Source organism: Calypte anna, chromosome 1 (assembly GCF_003957555.1).
Source record: "Calypte anna isolate BGI_N300 chromosome 1, bCalAnn1_v1.p, whole genome shotgun sequence".
NCBI classification, from domain to species: Eukaryota; Metazoa; Chordata; class Aves; order Apodiformes; family Trochilidae; genus Calypte; species Calypte anna.
Genome location: NC_044244.1, coordinates 110,751,235 through 110,779,086, shown reverse-complemented (window position 1 = coordinate 110,779,086; position 27,852 = coordinate 110,751,235). Strand labels below are relative to the sequence as shown.

Genomic DNA, 27,852 nt, shown 5'->3' with positions numbered 1-27,852 from the left:
CCCACACATTAGTCACTGGAGAACCCTACCAGCAGCAACCCAGAATCCCCAGCATAAAGATGGGGTCAGCCTGAGGCAGTGTAACATTGGCACAAACACACATGTGGTGGATTCCCAGTGTTATTCTAAGGGTATTATGCCAGAAACACATGCAACAACCTCCTGAAGCAGATGGCAAAATTCCTTCTGGAATTTCCTAACTGGAAAAAACCCACACAAGAGTATGCATATCTCAGTGCATGGAGCAGGCTAAGAGTTTAACTTTGAGTCTCGGAGTGACCTGGGATGTGACAGCAACTTCCCTACTACTTACTTATCCTTATCCCACCCTACAAAACTTCCCTGCACACAATTGGGACAAACCCCCACTGCATGTCTGGCAATAGCTTGGGTGCTCATGGAGGTACAAGAACTCCGTCGAAGGCTTCAATTTCCAAATGAGGCAGAACAGAAATCTGGATGTGACACCCCCTCCCCTTCTTTTGTAAGACGCCCCAGCTATTATTTGCCTGCTCCTTAGGAAGTGCATTTTGATAAAAAAATTCTGTCCAAGACCATTGGAGACCTTTTTCTAACTAGAATCTTTCTTCTTTTCCAAGCAGTTTTTCTCCAGTGCATCTGCTGTTTTGGACATTATCTCTCTGGTAGAGGCACTCAAACCCCACCAAACATCGTAATAGAATCAAGACAATAATTGTTCAAGATGATTAAAGGCAGAGAGAAAAGACTGAAGCTTTTCAGTTTCAGTTCCATATAAAACTGAAGGGTAAGTAAAGCAGAGAACAAAGCAAATCAGCTTAAAACTGCTGCAGGAGCTGGCCTCAGTCCCCAGTTCAGGTGAGCATCTTCCTTTCTTACCAGACTGAAGTAAGGAGGCAGAACATACCCATCTGATGCAGCTGATTGGAAAAACTGATGTTGTACAACCCACAATCCCACAAAATGAAAAAAAATTATATGTTCAAGTTGAGACAGGCACTGCTTTCGAAACAAAAGGTTCTAATTTGTTTTCCTTATGACTCATTTTCATTACCCTCACAAGAGACAGGAGACATGTTCCAGCCTGGATACCTATCCTTTCAATCAATAAATGAAGCATTTACTTGTGGAGATATAAAAGATTAAGTAATCAACATTTCTCATTTCAAAGAAGAATCTATTTTTATTCAACACAAGACAGTAAATGAGTAAAACTCACAATAACCATCATTAAAAAAAAAACAAACAAAAAACCCCAATCAACAAACCAACCCTACAGTCATAAGAATTTGGCTCTACCTACTGGTCACTTACATTTCTACATAAAAAATTCTGTCAGTCTTGCTCATTTCCAGATTAATGGGCATTGACACCTGACACTAATAAAACACACCATTTATTCACAATCAGGGGGACCTTTAGGGTTTTTATGAAAGAAAAATAAAATATTTATCTTGTTGCCCAACAAATTTGTAGCTGTGAGGAACCAAAACGCTGCACATCAACATGGATGTGACATTTGTACACTACGATTCCTAACTCCCTCTCACAACTGATGGAAGGAAGGACTCAGCCTGGCACCTCCAACATTGTCATCACCCCGTACCCAAGTCACTGCAGTGCAAAAGCTATTTAAATAAATAAATAAATAAACAGCAGCAGTCCCTACAAGTAAAACATGTGAAACCCAAAACACAGTTAAATATCTTTACAACCTCTAACTGTTAAACACAACTGAGAGCATTTTAACCAAATACTTCAGCCCACGGCCTCTCAGAATCTGAGCACAGCACAGTTAAAGAGTTTGAGCTGTTTTGATAAATTAGTATGTAACTGTACATACCTTTTTTGGGGGGAGGAACTGACATCTTCAGTTAAAGAAGCCTTCCATCCCTGCCTCCTCACACAGCCAGTGAAGCTGTACCAGAACAGGTGTTTTATGGTTGCAATACTATTAACCACCCCATCAGAGGCTGGAGCAGTCCCCTGGTCCACCCAGCAGCCCTCCAGAGAGCCAGCCTGGCCAGGAGAGGGGCAGTGTGCCATGCCACCAGGATGGAAATCCTTTCAAGGAACACTGCTGCAGAATTGCAGAATTCTGTCCCATTTAACTACAGCCTCAAGCCCCAAAGCAGCACAGGTTCACAGATGCATGCTGAGTATCCCCACTTGTCTCAGCAGGTTTACTCAAAATGTGTGAACTCAAAAACCATTCATCAAGGGGACTGCAGGTGCAGGGCCTATGTACAGCATTCACTTGCAAGGACTTTGGTACCTCCCCTTGAGTCTTTGTGGGCATGAGGTCTTCCTTGGATCTCCATTTTTAACTGTTTTGCTGAACAAACACATTCTTGTACTGTTCAAGCCAAGCATAAAGCATGGGCTGAATGAAACCAGTGAAATAACTGATCAAAGGCTGAAAAATTACAGAACAGTCTTGGAAATTAACTGTTGTGCCAGCACATGGAACACAACACCAGCAGCTGATGAGGCATTTTTCCATGTTTTACAGGACTATTTTAGAGTGTGCTATTTCCTTAATCAAGTGTATAGATTACTGCATTGCTCAAACAAAACTTAGAGCATAGTTCTGAACAAGACATATGCCTAAAGCTTTAATACAGTTAATTCACATTTTAAATTATCTAGCCTTCTAGATGTTCTAAGTACAAACACCTCATACAGAAAAATCTTTTTTACTTTGTACATCTTAAAAAAAAAAAAAGAACACAGAAACATCTGTTTTGCAAAGGAGATAGCTGTACATAGAATTTTTATGTTCTGCATACAGTTTTTTTGCTGGGTAACACTAGTTACTGAAATGTTCTCTTACAACCTGCTACCTAGGCAATTTTTCTTTTCTGGTATAAATGTATTTTGAAACTAGCCACTTGAAAGACTTCTGGTTATTAAGGCCCTGATCTGATTATGACTTCCATCTGCACACCAAGCACTGAAATCAGGGAGCACACAACAGAGATCACTGTGGCAGTGAGTGCTGAAGCAGCTCATCTCCTCAGTCCTGCAGGGCTGAACAGTCCTATGCCACCCCAAAGGAACAACCTCTCATTTGAACCCAGCCTAGGGCAGCAGCAGAGCAACTATGTGATATTTGCAGCTGGTTTATAAGGCCCTGAAAAATCCTTACAGCCCTCAACTGGAAATTCTGACTTATCATCTACTTTGTGTTGCTTACGACTCCTTTTTGCACAATCCTAACTGAAGGCTAACATCCACCCAGAGAATCTGTGAAAACTGCTAACTGCTGAACACTGCAATGGAAAATTCCATTTCATTACCTACCAAAAGACTGGATGTTGTCTTGGGGATTAGAAGTAGTACTGTAGTTAAATTCTAATATTATGGTGAGGTTATTATTGTCTGAGCAGATTCAAAATACTAATAGCAGTGCATCTTAATAGTCAACTGATATGGTCCTCTACAAAGGGATGCCCGTGGTGTGTGCAGGATGACGTAAGCATATACTTTTCTCACTGACACTGGGACATTTCAGCTACTAGACTGCTACAGCTTTCTCCTGCTCTAGTTTCAAGTTGTTTTTTTGGAAAAGACACAGTTCAGCATTTAAATTAAAAACATTCTATGAAAAGAAATAAAGAGGCACTTGGTATTTCTCTTTGGCTCAGTTGAGGCGCACTGCTAAAACCTTCCCAAAGTTTCTGTCTCTTCATCTGATGAGTAGTTGCCATCCTGAGGTACTTATTCATGTGCAAAAATAAGAGCTTCAGGGATTTACTAGTTGCATTTCTTGCATTGCTTCCAGTAAACGTTCTTCACTAAACAAAATCTCTTAAATATAGATTAATGCATTCCATGAAGGTTTTTTTTCAGGGAAGAGTTCTGTCACTGACACAGTCATTTTTCCAAATCTGGCTCTTCACTCAGTGTTCTTTAAACCTGGAAAAGAACAGCAATCAGACAGGAAAAAACAGAGGTGTGAAGCAAGAGTTATTAAATAGCAACAGCCATGCATAACACTTACAGGGTATGATCTGTGTTACACCGAAGCTCCTTCTCAATAAGACGCAGTAAGAACTGTAAAAACAGTCATGATATCTGTGTTAATATCTATACAAATATACAAATAAGCTAAGTTTCAGGAAAAAATGCACTTATCTAAAGAGTTCCTCATAACCATACTGTGCTGAACACTGTGAAAGAGAAGAATAATTTAAAATACATACAGATGCTCAGTCATTGTTTGGAAGAGGAGCTTTCACAGTGAATAGGAAGAAGAAAATAAATTCCTTTTTGCAACTGAAAGATTAATTTCTTCAGAAGAAGCAGAATGACTTCCCAAAGTTATTTTACCAGCATATGTGTAAAGAAACCAGCAGAGGGAACTCAAGACTTCAAGAAAACCCGGCAGATAGAAATTCTGTAGAGTAAAAGTATTTTAGCTGCTACTCTGCAAAACAGTCATGTGTGTGGAAAGCTTTAATCACACAATTAGTCAGTCATGTTTACTTGTGCTTGCAGGATCAGGACTTTCAACTGTTCTTTAAACAGTGTACTAATATATGACCCAGGAAAGTGATTTTACAAACAAAATTTGATGACTCTCATACACATATAAGGCAGAACTTCCAGGGTTCCTCACTGTTACAGGTTTCCTTATTCTCAGAGCCTCAGTGTTATAAATGGAAGTTTCTTCACTATTGTAAGCACTGCTGTTTTAAGAAGTTACATCCAACACATTTCAGAGGTATGTGAGTGGCCAAGCATGACAGAACTGGATACCAAGTAAGAGGCTAAGACCCCTCCAGATATCTTTGAAGAAATTAACAGTTGGATAGAGACATTTGTATGGTGTGCTGCAAGAAACAGCAAAAGGAGAAAAAGAATTACAAAAACCAGGCTTTCTTACAACAGCATGGAGTCAACCCTCTCAAAAGCAGAGCTTTAGAAAGGCATTTTAACCAACAGGATTAGTTAAAGAAATACGGGATTTTTTGCATTTGGTTTTAATGAGTAAGTGTAGAAGAAAAAAAGCAGAGCTTTAAATCTACTTGGGAAAACTGCAACAGTTTCCTCAGTGTCACCTTGCAGCACGGAACACCTCATATTGAAAACAGCACAAATCAGGATTTACAGTGGCTGCTGACTACTAGTGGAAACACATAATTCAACTACTGACTTATCTAATTTATTTAGTTCCTTTCCAAAGATTTAACATCTTAAATATGGAAAAAAAATTAAAATTTTAGGTCAAACTTGGATTTAGAAGAAAAGCCTCAATTGCAAGCAAGACTTTCTGCTTTTCCTGTGTCAGGAAAGTGATCTGACACACTCAGCATTAGCTCCTCTGAAGGAACAAAGACCTCTGCAGACATGGGGTTTTGTTTAGGCACAGCCAGCTCAGGGGAAGGAGTAGTTCTGAAGTGTTTCACAGTCACACTGCCCTTTCATGAGCTCTTCTACCCAGGACTTCAGAAGCAAGTGTTGCTTCAGGATATCTCTGAGGTGGTCATAGCAGCATTTCTCACTGCTGGAGAACAAAGCTGGTAGAGATGCCAGCCAGGGAAATCTGTGGCAAACGCAAAAACATAACCTACAGGCTAACCTACAAGTTGGTGCAGTAAGATCAAACTCAAAGGTACAGCAAGAACTGCCTTGCCTTATGTTCTGTTTGGTCTTTAAAAGCAAAGGAGGGCAAGTCAGAAGAAAAAAAAATGGAAAAATTCTAAATTTTCAGATATTCCTGTCTACCACGCAGAACCTCAAACAGGAGAAAAAAGGAAAATGGTTGCTCTTTGTATCAAGTCACCAAATGCGTGTCACACTTTTTCCCTAAACATCTGTTCCTGGTTACTGTCAAAAGTTTGGATGTCAGTTCTGCATTTAACCTACTACAGCAGTTTTAGGGTCCATCTGGAGAATGTGATGTATTCACTTTCAACAGCTTCATTATCATGGTGATTTTGGTGACATAACAATGTAGCAAAGCATTTCTTACTGCTTCACTAAACTGGCTTGAAGGAAAACAGAATAATTCTTCTGTGAGCAGAAGATGAGGCATCTTCTAGGTTTACATTTGAAGGTTGATGCAATTATGCCTACTGAAATCTGCTCAGCCAGCAATTAACAAACGTGTATTTGCTCAGAAATTAAAGTGCATCAGAATTAATCTGCACTTTTGATTAAAATTAGATGAGAATTTCAAAATGAGCAAACTTTGCTCTTCAATTGAAAATTTCCTATACAATTGGAAGTTTCTTATAACATGGAGTATTGAAATTGCAAAAGGAAAATTCGTGTGTTGAGATAGCTTAGCACAAAGGAAACACATGGCAACTAAAGAGTATTTTCAGACTTACTAGCAAGGCACATGCATCTGCCACCATGAGCATGTAAAACACATTGTTCCAACCAGATGGGGAAATCAGCCCAGCTAAGAGAGGCCCCAAAGCCGCACCTAAAATGTAATATTGATATTGTCAGAATGATGCAATATAAGATTTATCATGCTGAAAGACAGTTATTCTGAGTTAGAATATAAATTTCTCCACCTAGTGACCTCAGTATTACCTTCTGTATTAAAATTTCTCAGAAAGTGCAAAACAATAGTGGTACTGCTGCAAGCCAATGGGAAACCTAACACAGGGGAAGTTGGAAGACTACAAGTTTGAGAAATGCCACTCTTTGGCCCAACAAAATGCTCATCCTGAGTAGCTGAATCCTACTCAAATTTCCCTTCCACAGGTCAGTCCAGGAAGAGGGGTATGAACAAAATATACCTGATCTCAGAAACAGCCCAATGGTATCTATTTTTCCTGTCTGTGCACAGTATCAGTTTACCACCCAGGTGTGGAACCACTAGAGAGGCTTAAGACTGTATTTTCTCTACTCCCCATTTCCAGAGTTGTATGGAGTTCCTGGCAATATGTGACTGGGAGAGAATGCAGTTTCTCAGAGATCTTTTGTTATTACTCACCACAGTTAAGGCAGGCTCCCTTACAGCTCTGGCTTACCTACAGATCCTGTTCCGTCAATGATCGCTGTCACCGTGGACAAGGCTCTTGCATTCCCTTTCAGGCTTTTATGGGTACCCTGAAGTGACAAAGACTGTTTAGAACCCCTCTAACCACTTCAGAAGTCAACTCAGAAAAAGTCCTTACTGTGGCAATTCAGCTCACACCCCTCCATGTTACATATACACCGAGATGCCCTAAATAGCCTATCTCAAAAGCCTTCATTACTACCTAAGGAACCTTCTACCCTATTAACCTGTAGCCTATAGTGTTCTCCTTTACTAAATCATGATCTTTAACCACAGGAGTCACAAAGCTTTCTGTTCTTCTGTGGATTCAAGCAACAAGGATGGCACTTCAGCTTTGCATTATGCTTCAAGGGTGCTTCCACAGTCATCTTTTCGCCTGCTAATGAAGCAAAGCTCTGTGGAAAAATAACCAAAAACCCCACTGCTGTGGCACGAATAGTAGAGTGCTAGAATTATGGATATGTACTGAAATACTAAGAGAATTTTTGAGTGAAAAGAAGCTGTTCAGTTCCAATTTTAGAATCCAGGTCTTCAGAACAAAGCTTAATGATAAAAGGAATGAGAAAAACTGAATAGAGAACTGCTAATCAGAGAAGGTCCTTTATCTCCAGAACACAGAGAATCCATTCAGGTAATCAGCAATTTACATTTGCTCACATCAGATGCTTGATTGCTGACATCTAAGGAACTGGCTGGCATTTTCAACCAACTTCCATTCAGTGATCTTGCAATTTCAGGCAACACTTTCTAGCTAGCAGTCCCTTCAACAAGGATGAGGATAAAATGGACAATGCATGGTAGCTACCTTTGCCTTGCCAAGACCTTCAGGCCAAGGATAGTGCTCCCGATGACATTTGGACATTTCTGTCCTGCTCTGTTTCCTATATTTAGAGCATTTGTTATAAGAGGACTTGTCCTTCTTGGTTGGTGCCTTAAGGAATAAGGAACTCTGAAAGCAACCTTCCAGTGCCTACATAATGAAAAGCACCAGGGCTGATGTGGCACTTTGTGACTGACTGACCTGATCCAACTGGAACTGCTAGCAACCAGAGTAACTATACAAGAAAGGGCAGAGGGTACCATGGACAAAAGTAAAGGTATGTGCCAGGTACAGCTTTCCACACTGACGGGAATTAAGACCCCAGCTCATCTTTCACACAGATACAGCTCCTCCCCTCATTTAAAGATGCAAAGTATAGAAGGCAGAAGGCACCTGCTTTGAAACTTGGCCTTGCATGCAGCCTTCACATTCCCTTTGGGCTGCCATCTACAAGATTAGGTCTGTCTTATTAGTAGACATGAGTTATTTAGAAGTCTCTTAGAAGCATGACAATCATATTAACATGCCAGCTCTAAAACAATCCCAATGGCTGAGTTCAGTGCTGCCTGTCCAGCTCCTTATCCCTTTGACTTTAGGACAATGCAGCCCCTTCACTGGTGACTCTGCAGAAGTCAAAGGGCTCTCTCTGGAGGCCAAAGCAGCTACACTCAAAGCAGAGGGGAAGCCAAACTCACCAAGTCGGCAGAGACGGCAGTGGTGATCAGCGCGTAAGGACCATTCACCAGGGCACCACTGATGAGCAGCATCACTGTTGCAAGTGGAACAAAACCAGAAAAACATGAGTTACTCGGATGACAGTCAGCCATGGCAACAGGAGACATCATGAACTTGTGGTTCTCAAATGATTCCTTGGCTACTCTGGCCACATTACAGAAATAGGAAAGGAAGAAAAGCAACACTTACATCTCCCTGCAATGCTTACTCCATGATGTGTAGTCTCAAATGCAAGAGGAGATAAGGCCAAGTCAAAATGGACCTCTCAGGGCCTTTAATGATCCAGGTAGATCAGAGAAAGAGCAAAGTCTGACTAAACTGACCCTAAGAACAGGGAATACTCACAAGGAACCACTCATAATCCCCTTCTCTGCTTGTACAGCACCAAGCACCAGAGGGCCCTAAAACTTAACAGGCCTTTAGGTAGAAGAAACACGACTGTCAGCACTTGTGCTTCAGCTTCTGTTCTGAGGTAACAGATAGAAACACACAAGCTAATTCAGCCTAAACAAGCAAAGTTAGTGTTGCTGTCAAAAGCACCACAAGTGGCCTTTAACAACTCAGACAGCCAATGCTGATGCAACAAGCTCAAGAAAGAAGACAAATGACCTTAACTAAATCATTGTTTTCATGCCACCCCTTACTTGTTTTGTAATCTCCTTTGATACTGCATTAAAAACCCTTCAAGAGAAAACCTAGGGAATTAGATTCCATACTTCTTCCTCTCAGAGAAAAAAATAAAACAAAAAGAAGGTTTCCCTTTTCCATCCCTTTTCCATTGAGGGATCATAAATGAAAAGTTCCCTTAAAGCCAGGCAGAATATGACTTAAGAAATACTCACCCACAGTAGCTTCAAGGCCCATTTTACTGACTGCAGAGAACATGTACAGCTGCAAAGGCAAAAAACCAAACATGGTGAATACCAACATATGTACCAACCTTAGGCTCCCATTTTCCACACAGTAAGGACAAGTATCTTAGCTGGGATTTATGTAAAAGATAGCTCTAGCACTCCAGGTGTTATTAAGCACTTTTAGACCACAGCAGGATGATTGCTTCATTGGACAAATGAGGGAAATAAGGGGCATGCTCCTATTCCTCAACATAAACTTAACTCTTTTTCAGAAAAAAAGCCTGTGTTTTCAACTCCAGTACCCAGCTTCACCACAGCACACAATACTGCTCCCAAAAAAACAAAACTTAAAGAAAAATGCACTTACTATGTTCAACTGACAGTTTACCAATAGTTACAGCACAGAAATTTTAGCCTTGGAGTAGATAAAATTCTGCCCAGATGACAGTGATAAAATTTCCATATAGCCTTCTAACAAGCAATGCAATAGACTTGTTTGCTTGTTCAGTAAAGGTAACCCAAATGCCTGTACTTGCTCACATGTTCAACTTTTCATGCCAGCTTTTAACCTGGCCTAAACTCTTTATATCCAAGCTGGAAGATGTTTGCAGAACTTCCCAAAGAATGCTGTCAAAGTCTCAGCTGCAGCTCTTAAGAGAGGGGTGGACTCTTACTGTGGGTGCTGCAAGCAACAACATCATTCCACAAGTTGATGCTCTCTTCTCCAGCCTGTCTGAGATCAAGCCTGCCAAAATTCCACCTGAAAGAAAAGATAGGTGTGAGGAAACCAGTCTGTGCATGTTTTACACAAAAGACATGTTGTACTTAATGAAACCTGACCCAGATTAAAACAACAGGATATGACTTTTAATGTCTGCTTATTCACAGGGGCACAGAGCACAAGACTGACAACAGAAATCTCACTTACCAATATCCTTATTAGCCCAACCAGTTTTGACTTGGAAGATAGAAAAGCACACCCCTGTTTCTCACCAAAAATCCAAGATGACCAGGCAGTACAGATATGGAAGAAATATTTAGAAATCATTATTCTGCTGCTTTTGAATGAAAGAAGCCTTTTCACTAGGTGCCACATGGCCATACTGCTGGGCGTGCTGGAATCCACCTTTGCCCACTCCTCCTCACTGGTCTCAACGTTTCACATGCAACAATAAAATTGGCTCCTGAGTATTTTATCTGTGTGGCACTGCAGCCAGGGGAAATGAGCTATTACAGATCTTGGGGCAAATGAAATTATTTGGTTCTTTGCTGTTCCTTACTTCTTGTATTTGCCAACAGCTGTATACAGACATACTAACCCGAGAGTGTGGCAGGAGGGGGCTGAAAGGCCTGAGGGAAAGAGTTGCTAAAATAATATAAAAGGAACTTGGTATAGGGAGAAGGAAAGGAAGTTCTCTACATTCTCCAGGTTCCTAAATATTGCTGGACCTGTCTCAACATTCCCAGCTGCCTATCTCCAAAGTGCTCACATCCTGCTTGAATTTAAATGTATACGCCAAAGGTCTAAGGAGCATGTGGCACCTTGATAAGATTGCATTCACAGTGAAATAAGATGCTCCTGAAAGAAGTCACCCCCATCTCTCAGGTGCTGTTAACTCTGGCTTTCAGCTATCTGGAATGAAATGAGTAATGAAAAATGGCAAAAGTCACATCCAGAACAAAACTGGAACAGTAACTGCAACACACCTTGACACCTGCATCTTGAACTACCAGGGTCTATGTAACTCTTAATCCTGTGAAACTTCTCCACTATGAGCATCTTTTTCCAGTAGATTGATACAGGGCTTATTTCCATAAGGGAATCAAGGGAAGTGGAGGGGATGGCAGGTCACACATATCAGCTGGGCACCAAGATGCTGCTGCTTGTTTTATTGGGAGCTATTATGTCTGTACTGGCATAATTCTTCAATGGTCAGCTTGAAAATTACAAATCAATAGCCTCAGTCTTACTATTATTCTTATAATCTCCCAAGTTAATCACATACAGTTATATGAGACATCAAGAAAAAAAAAACACAAACATTTACCTCTGTGCCAATAAAACCCACACAGCTATATAAGCTGGGATAGTTCTGTTATGTTAGAGAAGCAAAAGGAAGTATTTTGAGAGGTGACGTGACCAAGAGTCATGGGCCAGAGCTCATGAATCTAAAAAGTTCCACATTATTTGGTTCTTGCAATGTGAACTGGAGAACATCACTGCCTTTGTGAGTTGTTCAATTTTAAGATATTTTGCTAGGCTTTCAACAACCAGCCTAGTTCTCAACTTACTACTTTTACTGACACTTTTCTTCAGTGGACATAAGGGACAAGGATTAATAATATAAGTAAGCTATGCATACCACAGTTTTTTCTGAACTTGTCTGCTTAAGGATTAAATATCGCCAATGCTTACCAAAAGATTTCTTATCAAAAGACTTACCAAAGATTCCACCCACATCAAACAGTGTGGAAAGGTCCCCAGCTCTTTTGGCATCTAGATGTTCTAGTGACAAAAGAAAAACATTTGTCTCATTTCCAGACTAGAAAACACAGAAATCAACACAGTCTTGTCATGCTAGGGCAAAGGCATATTATGGCAGTAGTATTTGTTCACAGGAATAAGCTACTTAGTAGTAGCAGTTACTGATATGCTATGGGGTCATATTTCCAAAAGTGTATCAGAAAGCTGGGCTACACAGTCCTATTGTGTTAACAGTGAAGTTTCAAAAGGAGCTGATTTTCTAAACCCCTTCACAATTTTTTTAAATACATTTGGAAGAGCAATATGTGCTAAAACAGTGCTATCAGTAGCTCTACAATAAGCTTACCAATGTCTGCCACAGCACAGATGGCAGTACTGTGGTAAATATAATTAACCTTTCTATTAAAAGCTCACTGATTTCAAGGTACCCAGTTTTGCAGAAGCACTGATTATCTAGAGCCCACACAGCCTTTTGCAATAGGGTTTGCAGCTCTGTATTTTTATAGGGTGTTCAAACTGTGTCTCTCTGCTGGTTGTTAGTCCCTTATTTGTCCAGCACAGCTTTTTTGTTAGCTGGGGGTTCAGAGGTCACATCATAGAGTCACAGAAAGTTACGGGTTGGAAGGGACCTCAAAAGATCATCAAGTCCAACCCCCCTGCCAGAGCATGGTCATCTCCAGCAGGTCACACAGGAATGCATCCAGGTGGGCTTTGAATGTCTCCAGGGAAGGAAACTCCACAACCTCCCTGGGCAGCCTCTCCAGTGCTCTGTCACCCTCACAGTGAAAAAATTCTTCCTAATATTTATAGGGAACTGCCCATGCTTCAGTTTATAACCACTGCCCTTTGTCTTATTGTTTGTCACCTCTGAGGAAAGCTTGACTCTATCCTCCTGGCACTTGCTCCTAAAATATTTATAAATATTAATTCTCCTCCAAAAGAAGAGGCTCACAAGGATATGAATTGCTCTGGCTAGGTAGAAATCTTTTCTCTACAGCACAAATAAAAAAAGCAGTACTGAAGTGCTAAAGCAGCTTATTTATATTTTTTTACATGTTTTAATAAGCCACTTCAATCATGTAAAAACATTACTAGAAAGTAAACCTTTTTGACTGGTTGGCAAGAGCCAAAGACACAGCATTTATGCTCAAAATTGCTTAAGATAAGCCAGATTCTTATTTTTGTTCCTTTATTTTATTCCTTTGTTTTGAAAAAATCTTATAATAAATAATACTGATTTCCTTTATTTTATTCCTTTGTTTTGAAAAAATCTTATAATAAATAATACTGATTTCATAAAATTGAGAAGTATGTTAGTTGGCAACTTAAATTTTTCCTGCTACTGTAACAAAGATAGCTTATTTCAGAAGCAGTAACATTTATTTTCTTCTTTATTTCAAGCTCTTATTTCAAGACACTCTGTAGCTATAATTCTGTACCCCCATATGGTAATACTTACCTACATTTGTGATATAGAGGGGAAGCCAGAAGAGGAAAGTATAGCTCACCAGCTTTGCAAACAGAAGACAAAGGGAGAACTCTATGACTCCCTGAGAAAACAGAGAAAAGAAGAAGTTAGTATCTTGACACAGGCTACTATTTGCTTTCAAAGACCATTATGAAAATGGTTTCTAAGAAGCATTTAGGTTTTTCTCTCTCCATCAAGAATACCCAAGAAGCATTCTTTTCCTGACAGCTCAAAGCTTACAATTAGAGAAGACTGTGGTATTTTATTTACATGCTTTCTCTACTCCTAATTGTATTGAACTGACTGAAGAGAGAACAAAAAAATAAACAGTAAGGCTCTAATACCATTTGGGACACGTTCATCACTTACTTTCCTCATGTAAGGAATTTTTATATGGCATTATAACAGGTTTGGAGTGCATTCCTGAGAAATTGGTGTATTTTTGTGTTCTTCAGATCCTTCCTTCAGATGGGTCTAAAATTCCTCCCTCATTGCTTAACTCTTTCCAAAAAGTCAGTTAAGCAGTATGAAGCAGTTCATATCAGTATCTGGTAAGAACACACTACAGACAGGGCACATGCCTAATTAAAATACTAATTTGTTCCATCCTCTTTCCTGCCAGGTACAAGAAAAGGATACTTACTGCACTGAGCTGCAACTGCACTGCCAAATTAACATGTATTCATTTCCCTCACTATCTAACACCTTCCTGTTTGAAACAGGATTTCTGAGATCCCTAGTACAGAGTACTCCAGTGATCTGCATGGACAACATACATACACAGCTGGCTCTACTTCACATAAAACTGTGACCCTTTCCTACAACAGTCAGGAAAAATACCACAGAATTACAGAGATTGCAGGTGGCAGCAGCAGCAATCTTTCTACCCATTGCTTCCACTTCACCAGAGGAAAAACAGTTGACAGAGGATGATACTGGACAGGAGGAGAACATGCAGAAATCCAGTGGTTGAGTGCTGGGGATTTCCTACCCTATCTTTACACCTGGTCCAAATAAATTTGCATCTAATTCTACTTGTGCAACATGCTGAATCTGCTAAGCTTCAAACTAAGAGGAAAATCAAAGGATAATGGTTCCTAACCCAAAAGAAATTTTCTTTCCTTTTACTGTCAATCCAAACATTTGGGCTGTCTAAAACTTCTCAAGGTAAGATGCGGAAGAGATTTTAAAATTAAAGTTTTTAAAAACAATGCTGAGTAGTGTAAAAAGGAAGCCATGGAGGGAAGTTCTGACACAGGGAAGTGCTTATGGACTCAGCCTGCTATTTCATCCTCAATGTCATTAACTAAGACCAGTAAACTTCCAGAATAGATTTTACAGTAGAACAGACCAACTCAGTTGGAAGATACCTACAGTTATTATCTAGTCCAACTGCCTGACCAAAAGTTAAAGCATTGAGGGCTTTGTCCAAATATCTCAAACACTGACAGGACTGGAGAATTGACCACCTCTCTGGGGAGCTTGCTCCAGCGTTTGGCCAGCCTCTCAGTAAAAAAAAATAAAATAATAAAAAAAAATAATTACATAGGTACTAGAGGCTTATAGTTTCTAAGATGCAACCAATTAGCTTATGCCTCTTACCGGGAAAGAGAATACTGCTGTATCTATTTCACTTCTCTTCTGAGAGTGGCACACCTTGTGTTGCATACCAGAATCTGCTTTAGCCTATGTACTCCTCAGCTGCCAATCAAAGCTCATGATGCAAAGTTAAAGACATCCACCACTCCATTTCGAATGTAAATGGAAATATGAATGTCAAGGCACAACTTAAATCTCAAGGCAACAGGCAAGAAAGCATGTGCACTCACAGGTATTCGCAAGGCTCCAAGGAAGCTGATAGCTGCTGTCCCATGTCTGCCTTCCCCAGTGACTGCAAGGGTGCTGGAGCTCAGTGACACACTGCAGTTGTCACTGTCAACAAGTAAATGCTGCATCTCTGGATCCTGCAATTTCCCAAAGTAACAATGTTTGGGGAAAAAAAAAAAACAATGCCACATAACATGTAGCAAGGAATCAAGTAAGTCCATAATAATAATAATAACAATAACATCAGCAATAATAAAAACAACAACAATAATAATAATAATAAAAAATCTATTTTATCACAGAAAATTGCAGCTTTTAAAAATCTCTTGATTTGGATTTACAGTATACAGTATACAGAGAGTATACAGAACATAGAGAAAGTATACACAGACTATCTCGTGAAATAAGCCTGGTTGTTTATACCTGAGTGCATATACTCCACTAAGGACTCAAATTCCTGTTCTAGTGTGGAAAAATTTCAAGTCACAAAAACCAAAGATTACAGTTCAATGGAATAAAACTATTTCCAGTCTTCCCTTACCTCACTACGTAAACATAGTCTAGTTCAAACTGACATTCTACTCAGCACTACAACACATTTCTATATAAAAGCACGTAGTATCTCATTTCTGTACAAATATTAAGCCCATTTTTCAGACTCCATAAAATCAGCTTATTCACTGATTTAAGTATAGGTTATCTTTCCAATTGAGTTTTGCATACTGAGTGCATTATGTTAAGCAATCACTTTATATATATGTATATATTTTCACATTTATGTCATTTGAGGATTGCAATCAACAGATTACAAAAACCTGGAGTTTACCAATATGGGATTTCCATACTGCACATAGTTAAATAATAAATAAAAACAGCAGTTTGTGTTTGGCAGAGATAATAGCGCTCAGCTTTGCCAGCTTGTCATAAAGCATGATTAGGCATATGGCAGACTTTTGATCTCTGAGGAAGGATTCATTATCCCTCAATTTTGTGCAGTTTTTAAGAGGCCAACCTGATACAAGCATTAATGAACACACAGGGGTATTCAGGTTATGCAGCAGGGAACACATTCTGCTTTCAATCACTGCATACCTTGAATATTTGCTTTCTTTTTACAGTAATATAAGAGTTCATTAAAAAAAAAAAAAATCAGTAAAAACTGCTATTCCATTGTGCTGGGAGGAGACAAGCTCAAACCCAAAACATCTGCTGTTTTTAGAGGCACAAAAGCTCACTGCAATAATCAGCTAAGTGTAATTGTAACACAACCACTGTAAAAAGGAAAGATGTTTAACTACACTTGGACAGGAATAAGATTATTTTGTCCCTGGCAGAAAATAACGGGGTCCCAAATAGGAACAAACAGGGATTTTTATTTTTTTATTAATTTCTTTTTAAAGTCTTGTTAGTACTCTGTACAACAAACATAAAATCCAGCTGGCAGGGTGAACAGCAAGAGAAAAAGGGAATAACGACAGGATTGCCAGCAGCAGCAAGCACCCTGATGCTTTGTTGTCCATGTTGTGCTTCTGTCCCACTCATCCTACTCACAAGGAAACCCCAGTCAGTGTGAGAAGCAAGAACACTTTCTTGCTCACTCGTTAAGCAGACCCTTTGCGCAGGCTGATAGCAAAGGTATGAGAACAGTTAGAAATGAAACCTCTAGAAATGAACCTCTAGAAATGAAACCTCTCAGCCTGGAGAAGAGGAGGCTCAGAGGAGACCTCATCACTCTCTACATCTCCCTGAAAGGAGGAGGTAGCCAGAGGGGGGTTGGTCTCTTTTCCCAGGCAACTCTCAGCAAGACAAGAGGGCATGGTCTTAAGTTGTGCCAGGGGAAGTTTAGGTTGGATATTAGAAAGAATTTCTTTACGGAGAGGGTGATCAAGCATTGGAATGGGCTGCCCAGGGAAGTAGTGGATTCTCCATCCCTGGAGATATTTAAAAAGAGACTGGATGTGGCACTCAGTGCCATGGTCTAGCAACCGCAACGGTGGTAAAAGGGTTGGGCTCGATGATCTCTGAGGTCCCTTCCAACCCAGCCAGTTCTATGATTCTATGATTTTGCCCACTTATTTGCTGACTACATTTGAGCTGTTTTCACAACATGTCTGAAGACACCTACTGATATCCATACACCTTCTCCCCTTATTTGCCACCTATTTGTAAAATAGTATTGGCAAGCTATTTCTGGACTGTAAACTGTTTTTGGGCAGCTCAAAAATGAGCATGAATAAACTCAGTATAGAAAAGGTTTGAAGTTGGACTGCTCAGTGTTTCCTTAGCAAAAATTTCAAAACCTTTTCATCAACACTGAATATTATACCCTGTGAATGCTGATGATTATTCTATGGGCAAAGGATGAATAGAACAGGAAGTTTCTGTTTTCCTGTAAAAGCCTGAAAGAAGTTAAAAAAGTTTTCTGCTCAGGATAGGGTGTGCCAAGTGTACTGAATACAAATACAATACTGCAAATGAAAATTTGCTGTTACTGTCTGTCACAAGATAAAATGTCTTTTTATCCACAAATGGGTAAGTCCAGAGGCCAATTTCAAGTGAGGATTGCCAGCATTTACCATTATAAGTTTTAAGCAGGATTCCTGTGAATAATTTTTCATATTTAGAACTCTCTGCCTCCATTTATAACATTTTCACTACATATTTCACTACATTAAGGGAGAGAAGTGAGATGGCACAGAGGGAACAAACATGCATAAATAGATATAAGATTTCAAATGGGCCATTTTAAAGATATTTGGTACAACCTTATTTTTGCTGGAATTGCATGAAAATCACAAATTACGACCAATTGAGCAAGCATGCAACATTATCCAGCTCTTTTTGTAGTAATGCCTATTTCCCTTTTCTGAAATTACATTTGTGCATTTATGTTTGAAAGGAGAAGTAGAATTTTTAACAACAGTAAATCTACTGTAAATATTCCATGTGAGCTTTTGGAAGTCTTTTACACTACTTTACAATAATAATGTTAAATTTTACCTGAGGCTTGCTGGTTTCCTTAGCATTTAAGGTTGGTGTCTGGACTCTGAATCGAGATGCACCATTGAGAAAGGTTTTAGAACTCTGAAAAAACAAAGACAAATAAATGCCACGCTTTTGTTGCTTGCTTTTTAAAGGATTACAATAGTGTTAATAATTTCTCAACAACAAAAGTGTTTGTTCATTGAAACACAAACATAACCCCAAATCGAGCATCTTTAATCTAATGACTGTGCATTTTGGGTATTTTAAGTTCTTATGCAGACCTATTGCAATGGAAATAAAATGCAATTTAAAATATTTGAAGCCTCATTTCCTACTGTCTTTATACAGAAGCAGCATATTAAATTCAGGGCACAGTAGAGCCATTCTTAACATTTTTAACTGCTTTTTTCTTCTACAGAAGTTTCATTAACATTGCATTCATTTTCTCTCATAACCAGACAATCCTAGTAGCAACTACAGAAGTTGATTTGTTTCAGGTAAACCTTGATTCTTTATTTCCCTACCCTTCTAAGATTAACGTGAATCCCTTTAGTTTGTGCTCCCTCTATTCTTCTAATACAGAAATGGACTCTGCTCTTGGGTGGCAGGATTCTTAATGAAGAGCCTGAGTACTCCAGCATGCTCAGTACAAAAATTGAGGCAATAAGCCATATTTTAGGCCCCAGATGGACCTGCTTTTTTATATTTGCTTATTAGCAAGTGCATTAGTATATCCGTTCATACACAAAACTGCATTATTTGGAAATCATCATTCTGAGATATCCTTGTTCTAAAAAGATTTGCCAGGGAAATTAAGGTTTGTCTGTCAAATGAAACACACATTCTCAAAGTAGGCATGCAAGAGGCACATAGGTCACAAGAGGCAGCATACACTCCTTAGGGATGTAAAGTTTATTTAAGTGTATAATCACACTCTGAATGCCACATATATAAAAAATAAAAGATTTTCCCAAACCTGCCTCAAATAAATCCCCTCAAAACTCCCACCACAAATAAAAAAACCATGTCCATCCTCACTGAACACTTTAATTTGAAAAGAATCAATACATTACTCTTCCCTCAACAAAAATACATGGATGTATGTTGCAGTATTTTTTAGATAAACTACCATTAATAAACCAAATTCCACTAAGAAGGCAAAAAACCCAACCTGAGGGGCAAGAATTGATGCTCAATGTAGTGCTAAAGAGCAATCAGTCATGGTCATGCACTCCCCAAAATAAACAAATACCACTCAAACCCCCAGGATCTGATAAACCAGATTTTAAAACTTTATCTTACAGAAAATCAGCCTTTTAGTAAAAAAGTGATTTATAATAATTTGTGGGGAGAAAATCCATTTCCTAGAGACAAGTAATTACACCTTTATTCAGCAGCTCAGCAGAGAAAAAATGAAAAACTTTAATTTGAATGTAAAAAATAAGATTTACTGTGGTAAGGAGGAAATGTCTGGGCATAAGGACTAGACTGAGAGGCTGCATACTTAATACTTAAACTTCTTTCTCCTTTCCAGAAGATAAAAATTGCAGCCTGGTATCTTTTAAATGTTCAAGCACTTTGCCACAGGAGTTGAAGAGAGCTAAGTTTCCCGGAAATGCAAAGTTAGGTTAAAATAAGTTCCTAGAGCATAAAGATAGGTCTGTATGAACACACTGCAGCTAACATGTTTACCTATGGAAAAAAACTTACAGGGGAAAAAAGACAAGAAGCAATTAAACAAGTCCTAGGTGCTATTAAATCTACCCTTTAACTTTCATTATGGAAGTGCACCAGTGCTTAATAAAGCACGCAGACTTCTTGCTGGCATTTGTCAGAGGTACAGGCTTTTGGAAAGCCATATATTAAGCCTCCAATGGTAGCATTTAAAAGCACTTTATTGTACTCAAGGATATGTTTTGAAACAATTTCATATTCATAAACCAGAGCCAAGGTAAATACCAGCAAAGGAAGCACGGTCCAAAAAATCAGTGATTAAAGAGTAAGAACTGTGCATTCAAGGCTCCGTGCCTGGCTCTCTGTCTGTGCTTCTGAACAACTCAATGAAATTAGATTACTCACCACTACAAACTCTGTAGAAATATTGGGCTCACGATCACGCTGTAAATAAACAGTAGACCAAATTCATCCAAGATAGTGATACCACACAAAGATGAATCTGATCTATAAATCTTAAAATAAATCTACCCTAAGTCCTTCTTTCATGTTGAACACATATTTTAGTTTTCCTTAAATTTCACTGGCCTCATTCATCTACAATGAGGTTCAGCTTTTGGCACAAGCTGGCAGAGCTGCCTGCACCTAATCCAGACAACTGTCCAAAGTGACCTAATACACTTTGTGAGCAAATCAAATGTGTATGTTTCTTTAATTTCTTAGAAGAAACATTGCCAATTGTTTAAAAAAGCACATTGGGGTTGTCACCTGAAATGACTGAGGGAAAAAAAAAAAAAAAAGACAAAAAAAAAGACAGCTAGCATTTTATGCCTGCCTTATATAAAATGGCTGAAATTTTTTATTCCACATAATAGCAGTCTATTACATTAGACATACCTCTCTTCAAGGAGAAATTATTTTTTTCTTTACAGAAACAGTCACCACTACATCTGCATTTGTACATCTTATTGGACTTCTATTCTTACCATATTAATTTCCTTAACTTCTAAAGCCACCCTTCCTGCAGCAAAAAGAATCCATGAGTCCTATTCACCAAGGACTTAGAATCCCTTGCACTCTGCAGACCACAGAGGGCTGAAATGTTTGAGCAATTCCAATGGCATACAGCTGCCCAACACAACAGCAAATCTTAATCTGAGAAAGGTCCAAGGCAGGTGGGTAAGCACTTTCGTAAGCCTTCTGCTAGAGATGCAGATGTGAATATATGGAACAGAGAAGGAAAAACTGATGTCTTTTGCTCTGGATAGCAAGGTTTCCAGGGAAACAGAAGGTCAAATGCATCCCTACACAGATGAGACTGTGCCTGAAGCAGTGATCTTGCTTGTATCCTAGAGAAGATCAGGTCAAATCATAGCCACTTCCTGTGACTAGGAGAAGGGGTGGTGAATGGAAGGAGAAAAAAACCTCTAAACTGTTACATTTTTGTTAAAAATATGACAGCAAGTAGATATTGAATGTAGGGCTTTTTTTCATGCCAACTCCTTGAGACTTGTGAGGAACATATTGTGTTAAAGTCTTTAGCTATGTTTTTCAGTAAAAGTGTATTTGAAACAAATATAAAAACATTTACTTCCATTAAGCTTAACAGCAAATTCTGTAAACATTATGCTCTGGATATTACAAACAGCAGCCAAGGTGCTCACAGGAGCATTACTTAACTTCATGAAAGCTAAGGAAAAAAGTGCCTCCTCTAGGAGTCTCTAAGAGTCACTTAAAATATTCTCTGATTTGACAGATGTTGCCTTCAGGAAGTAAAAGAGAATTAAATGAAAAATAGAGTGCATTGTGAGCACACCTTATCTGACAGTAACAAACTAAGGAGTTTTCACAAACCATTCAGAAGCTCTATCAGGAGTACTCTGTATGAGGGAAAATAAAATTCATTAACTAGTATAGAAGAGGTAACACTCACTAGAAAAATCACCTCCAGTTACTATTCAAGAAGAAGAGACCATTTAAAATGTAAAAAGCTATCTATTTGAAACTACTGGAGGACAGGGGTAAAAAACAAGCAATCATCTCTGTACCATCTACTGTGAAGCTTGAAAACTAGAAGGTATAGTTCCCATATACTTATATATGCAGACAGCCTCCACATATAATCCTCTACTATAGGAAAACACCTGTGGTATTCCCTTGGGACCTTCCCTCTGACACTTCCCCCCATATCCCTGATCTGCCCTTCCACATGGGAAACCCTAAGATCTTTCTTGTCAGTCTCCTCTTAGTATTCTTCCAAAGAACTAGCAGAAGATGTGGCAGATCCATTGCCCAGATCTATACTGCCTCCCTTCTCTTTGCATCACAGTAACACGAGGCAGGAAAGGAATAATCTTCACTGAAGCCCTTCTGCTATGGAGACAGACAGAGAGCTGGGGTTGTTCAGCCTGGAGAAGCCTCCAGAGAGACTTCATAGCAGCCTTCCAGTACCTGAAGGAAGACTACAGGAAAGCTAGGGAGGGAATTTTTACAAGGGCAGGGAGAGATAGGACAATGGGCGATGGTTTTAAACTGAAAGAGGGCAGATTTAGATGAGATATTAGGAAGAAAAAGGAAAAAGGACTCTAGCCCACAAGTTGGCAGGGCTGATAAGGAGGGCTTTAAACTAGGTTTGAAGGGGGAAGGGGCTGAAACTGGGCTCAGCCAGACAGAGAGAGACCTTGGAGTTTGGATTGCCAGGAAGCTGAACATGAGCCAGCAGTGTGCCCAGGTGGCCAAGAAGGCCAATGGCATCCTGGCCTGTATCAGGAACAGTGTGGCCAGCAGGTCCAGGGAAGTGATTCTGCCCCTGTACTCAGCGCTGGTGAGGCCGCACCTCGAGTCCTGTGTCCAGTTCTGGGCCCCTCAGTTTAGGAAGGAGATTGAGGGCCTGGAGCGGGTCCAAAGGAGGGCAACCAGGCTGGTGAAGGGACTTAAGCACAGACCCTGTGAGGATAGGCTGAGGGAGCTGGGGCTGTTCAGCCTGGAGAAGAGGAGGCTCCGAGGAGACCTCATCGCTGTCTACAACTCCCTGAAAGGAGGGTGTAGCCAGGGGGGGGTTGGTCTCTTTTCCCAGGCAACTCTCAGCAAGACAAGAGGGCACGGTCTTAAGTTGTGCCGGGGGAGGTTTAGGTTGGACATTAGAAAGAATTTCTTTACCAAGAAGGTGATCAGACATTGGAATGGGCTGCCCAGGGAAGTAGTCTCCGTCCCTGGAGATATTTAAAAAGAGACTGGATGTGGCACTCAGTGCCATGGTCTGGTAACTGCAGTGGTAGTGGATCAAGGGTTGGACTTGATGATCTCTGAGGTCCCTTCCAACCCAGCCAATTCTATGATTCTATGATTCCTGTGAGGGTGGTGAGGCACTGGCACAGGCTGCCCAGGGAAGTTGTGGCTGCCTCCTGCCTGAAGTGCTCAAGGTCAGGTTGGATGGGGCTCTGAGCACCCTTGTCTATTTAATACTTAAGGAGAAAGCTTTTCTTTTAGAAACAATTAAAAGTTACAAGTTTAGCTGCCACAATGGCACAAGGAAGTGTACACACAATGTTCAGCAACACAATGAAAGCTTAAACATTTTGCACAGACCCGCACACGCTTCAGTCCTGCTTCAATAATATCTTAAGTAGTCAATATCAATGTTGGACTTTAAAACTCTTACTAAGAGAGCTGCATTTTCCCTTGTGATCTAGGCAGCATGCATTCCATAGTTTGTGTGTGATAGTGTATTTACAGCTCAGTGAAGTTCACTATCTTACTCAAAATTTAAGCCCTTGAATTATAAACTCTCACAATAGCAAGATCTGCTGCCTCCATGCCAGTAAAACATGTGATGAATGCATTTTTAAAATTCAATGCAAACTTTTTTAATAAAACCCCCAAACCTATGTATAAACAATAACTCCATTGTTGAGGATTTCAATATTTTACAGCCCAGTCCTAAGCTTTTTGATTCTGTCAAATTTAAACCTCCTACAAGCAGAGGGTAGGACCATACAATATCCAGAAGTTTGTCCATTCCAACCTAAATTATTATGTGATGTCACAAAAAATGAAGCAATGATCTTTTGTGTCCATTACCACTAAGCACAAATTGTTTCTCTCTCCTTTTCACAACTGTTTGCTCCAATCTCTTCACCTCAGCTTCGTATCCATCCCTTGCTTCCTCTTTTCTATAGGTATATGCTCCTACTGTCCTTCCCTCTATTCAAGGGAACATCTCACTTTCCATCCCCAAGCCCACAGATGTATGGTTAATTGACACTATGGCAGCAGAAGGGCTGCTTGCTTTTCCTTTCTGAAATACCTAACACAGGGTTCACAAACAGTGAGATAAGATGTGGTTGGCAGCTATTCCATTATGTCACACCTAAGCAATGAAGGCAAGAGACAGGCCAAAATGCTTTGAAGATGGCCAGGAAGATGAGTAAGAAAACTCAAAACCAGTTTCCACTTGGTTTACTGTAGTACAATAATCTATTCCAATATCATAATTAAAGCAAACTCATTCACCTCATAATTCACACTGCTTTAATAGCAAGTTAGCTACTGGTTTAACAGTGAAACACAAAAAGATCAATTATTCCCTCAAGTATAGGGTCAGTTATAACAGCAGGGCACAAACCAGCCACACAGATTATCTGATTTCTACAACAACCATAAAGAACTTGCACTAGGAGGCAAAAATCAAAATAGTAAATCACTTACACTGGATGGTGTGCAGGAACAACTTACATCTTTAGGATCTGAAATAAAATGCCACACATGGTTAAAAGTGAAAACAAGCATAATAAGTATCTCTTAAGACACCAGTAATTTACAAACAATAAACAAAATGCACAGATACAGTCCCGCCAGAAAAGTGTAACTGTAGCTCTAGGGAAAAAGAAAAGGGTGCTCCATGATATCCCTCCCCTCCTATGACCACATTAAGTGCTATTCTGGCAGTCCAGCTCATTACAGCATTCTCATACAGCTTTCTGCAGAACTTTTTACTTTCCAAGATAGGACAGTTAAAGCAACACGAGCAATCATCCGAGTATTTCTGTGTCTATGAAGGGACAAGTTGGAGACATTCCTTTTTTATTTCTAATTTGAAGTGACAAAACTTGCTCTGTCAGCTGAGTTCTGTATTTTCTATCACAGAATATGTATGGCATGGGTTGAATGGTAGCACAGAATATACACCACAGCCAGGTGTGACATTCTGCTATGCTACAATACACATGAACAATTTATAAAGACAGAGAAGTAAGGACAGTGCAGTGGACTGAATTCTGAAGTGTTACTCTCTAAGGTATGATGGAGTCTGAGTGTATAAGTCCCTTAGACATACAAAGGTCCATCTAGTGTTCTAGGAAGAAGTTCTCTAAGTATTGGCATGGCTTGAGAAATATACTTTTCACCAAGTTATTCAGCCTGAATAGCTGGTGTTCCTCACTCATAATGAGCCCTCCATGGTTCAATCCCATTAAAGCACTTACGTTCAATAAGAAACAGGAAACAAACCATCCCCATCCCAGCAACGATCACACCAGGCACCACGAAGGAGAGACCCCAGCACGTAGACACCCAATAAGCAGCAATTAAGGATCCCAAGATATTTCCTACTGAAGTGTGTGAATTCCAGATTCCCATGATCAAACCTCTCCTGCATTTAAAAATAAAGCCACAAACTTTAACAATTCCAACAATATCCATTATTCTCTTGGGAAATGTGTATAAAAATGACTGCTCATCTGCTGCATTGAAATATTGATTGGAATATTTGCAATCTTACTGTTCTTTCATTGACCGCTTCTTCATGCTACAGTCTTTCACCTGGCAATTTCAAGGCACCTAAATATCAATTGTAGCATCCTAAATACTTCTCTGTGCATGACAGAACTCATCCCACATTTAACGGCATTTGAAGGCACAACTAGGGCTTGCATATTTCTGGACAGAGTTTCTTTGATAAAAACAAGTATGCAGGTGTTGGGTAGCATGTGCATGCTAAGTCTAATGCTATTGGGAATGAAAGTCCTCCTGCAAATACATTGCACTGATTATCTGATGCTTTCAGGAGATACTTATCAAGCAAAAGAAAACAATTTGCACAGGACAGGTGAAGCAAATTCAGTGCTGTTTGTTCACATTCTGAACGTGCTAGGCATTAGCAGAAGATAACACCTGCACAAGCTTGGCTAACACACACATCAGAATACTGTCTGCCTGCAAATGGAGCAGTGTAGAACAGCTCCAGCTGAGCTAATGTAAACCACAAAAATCTTACTGTACTTGTGAGATTTAGCAAAAGGTTTTTTTTCCCCTCATAAGTCATGGGAAAATTTCTCCGCTCTCAGCAGGAGTTTACCCGGAGCAATCTAATTGGAAGTAAACCAAATCTTTTTCCTTTGGCTAAAGGCAAGATCTAAGAGGTCTGCTCGTGTTTCATAAATTTGTAGCAAAATGAAAAGAACCGGACCACTGACGTTCAAACCTATCCATCAGTCCACTATGCAGCCTCCCTGAAGTAAAGGCTCTTGCTTTTACACAAGAGGAAATCTGAATAAACATATTTGTTTTGAACAGACTTGCCAATTTTTTTCAGTATTGTCCGACTGTATTTCTGCATTTCCTACCACCCACCAAAAAGGCTGCAAGGGACTACAGACAACTAGTTTGAGTCTACACCTTCTTAACTGTCCCATGATTTTATATGGAAAGCCTATACTTAATTTTCATATGTCCCTGTCTTGAACTGATTGACAACAGATGTTCATTCAATGGTAGGTATCTACAATGGACAGCACTACACTAGTCTTACTAGTAACATGCAGTTCTTGCAAAATTTATGGAAAACTCCTATAGAGTATGACAAAATAAACATCATGAATGATCTCTATGCAGGATTAAGGGAAAAAATATTTAAAGAGAGTGACAAAACCAAAAGGTTAATCAGTTCCCATGTATTTCCCTTTTTAATTTAATTTTCAAGTTTCTGTAAGTGTGTTAGACAAAAAGATACTTCTAGAGTTATACTCACAACTACTTTGAATCATAAATGAAAACATAGGAAAGTCCACAATAAATGGCATAATAACAGCCTTCATTAAAATTGGGTGTAGATTAATATGTGCAAGAACTATTCTTAATTCAATTCTGAAATATTTAATCTGAAAAATTAAGTCTAAAGAGCTACCACAGAACACTGTTTTAACATGAGAGAATATTTCAAACTGATATATAATCAGTGTAACTAAGAAAACTCAAAGATCTGCCTAACCACTTGTTTGCTCCCCCAAATAAATGGAAGCAAGAGAAAGATATTTAAATTTACTATAATATTACAGCCCAGAATATATTTGTACTTCCAAAATCTGGGATTATATATTATTTACCTTCCTTTTCCAAACCAGTTGCCAATACATGTAACGACACTCGGCCAGCCAGTAGTTTGCACCAAGCCATTAGCTATCTGAAAGCATATAAAAATAACAATAAATAAACATACTTTAAAATAAGTGAGGTTCCTACACAATTCCGGATGAGTTGGGAAAATAAACCTACACAAATCCTTTGGATTTACAAATTTAGTGGTGGGTCTGTAAAGCAGTCTTTTCCAATAATAAACAAGTTACAACATTTTGCAGAGATTCTTCCCTCTACCTACACCTCCCCAGTTACTTTATGATTTAACACACAAAAGACAAAATGAATCACATGCTTACCAAAAAACACACTGCACTAACCTCAACACAGAAACAAATTCCCCATGCTCAAACAGAACTGTAGTACTTATCTCAATTTGAACATACTCCAAAGCATGTTTGCAATCAAAGCCAGGAAAAAGAAAACTGTAGGGGAGACTGGGTAACTCTGCACATTAATTTTAAATGCTTAACAGACAACTGATAAATAAACTGAGAGGAAAAACTTCACTTGCTATATTCAGGCTGAAGACAAAACTATTTCAGCCTCTGTATTTCAGAGATCATAATCCTTACTCAACGCCAAAAAACT

The 27,852-nt window shown here is 39.4% G+C and overlaps 1 protein-coding gene across 8 annotated transcripts in view; it reads right to left on the bottom strand.

The window, feature by feature from the left end:
* Nucleotides 1-1,135: 1,135 nt before the first annotated feature.
* The window catches only part of SLC37A1 (solute carrier family 37 member 1), a 37,224-nt gene continuing 10,507 nt past the window's right edge, over nt 1,136-27,852 (bottom strand). For all 8 annotated transcript variants that reach the window (XM_030450919.1, XM_030450892.1, XM_030450888.1 and 5 more), the window contains exons 7-20: nt 27,231-27,307; nt 25,332-25,498; nt 24,556-24,593; nt 18,190-18,273; nt 15,192-15,326; nt 13,354-13,444; nt 11,853-11,915; nt 10,084-10,169; nt 9,398-9,446; nt 8,516-8,589; nt 6,972-7,050; nt 6,318-6,415; nt 3,983-4,035; nt 1,136-3,897 (exon numbers count right to left, since the gene is read on the bottom strand). In XM_030450919.1, the coding sequence (XP_030306779.1) occupies nt 3,882-3,897; nt 3,983-4,035; nt 6,318-6,415; nt 6,972-7,050; nt 8,516-8,589; nt 9,398-9,446; nt 10,084-10,169; nt 11,853-11,915; nt 13,354-13,444; nt 15,192-15,326; nt 18,190-18,273; nt 24,556-24,593; nt 25,332-25,498; nt 27,231-27,307 (1,110 nt within the window). In that variant the 3' untranslated portion in view covers nt 1,136-3,881. The remainder of the gene's footprint in view (nt 3,898-3,982; nt 4,036-6,317; nt 6,416-6,971; nt 7,051-8,515; nt 8,590-9,397; nt 9,447-10,083; nt 10,170-11,852; nt 11,916-13,353; nt 13,445-15,191; nt 15,327-18,189; nt 18,274-24,555; nt 24,594-25,331; nt 25,499-27,230; nt 27,308-27,852) is intronic.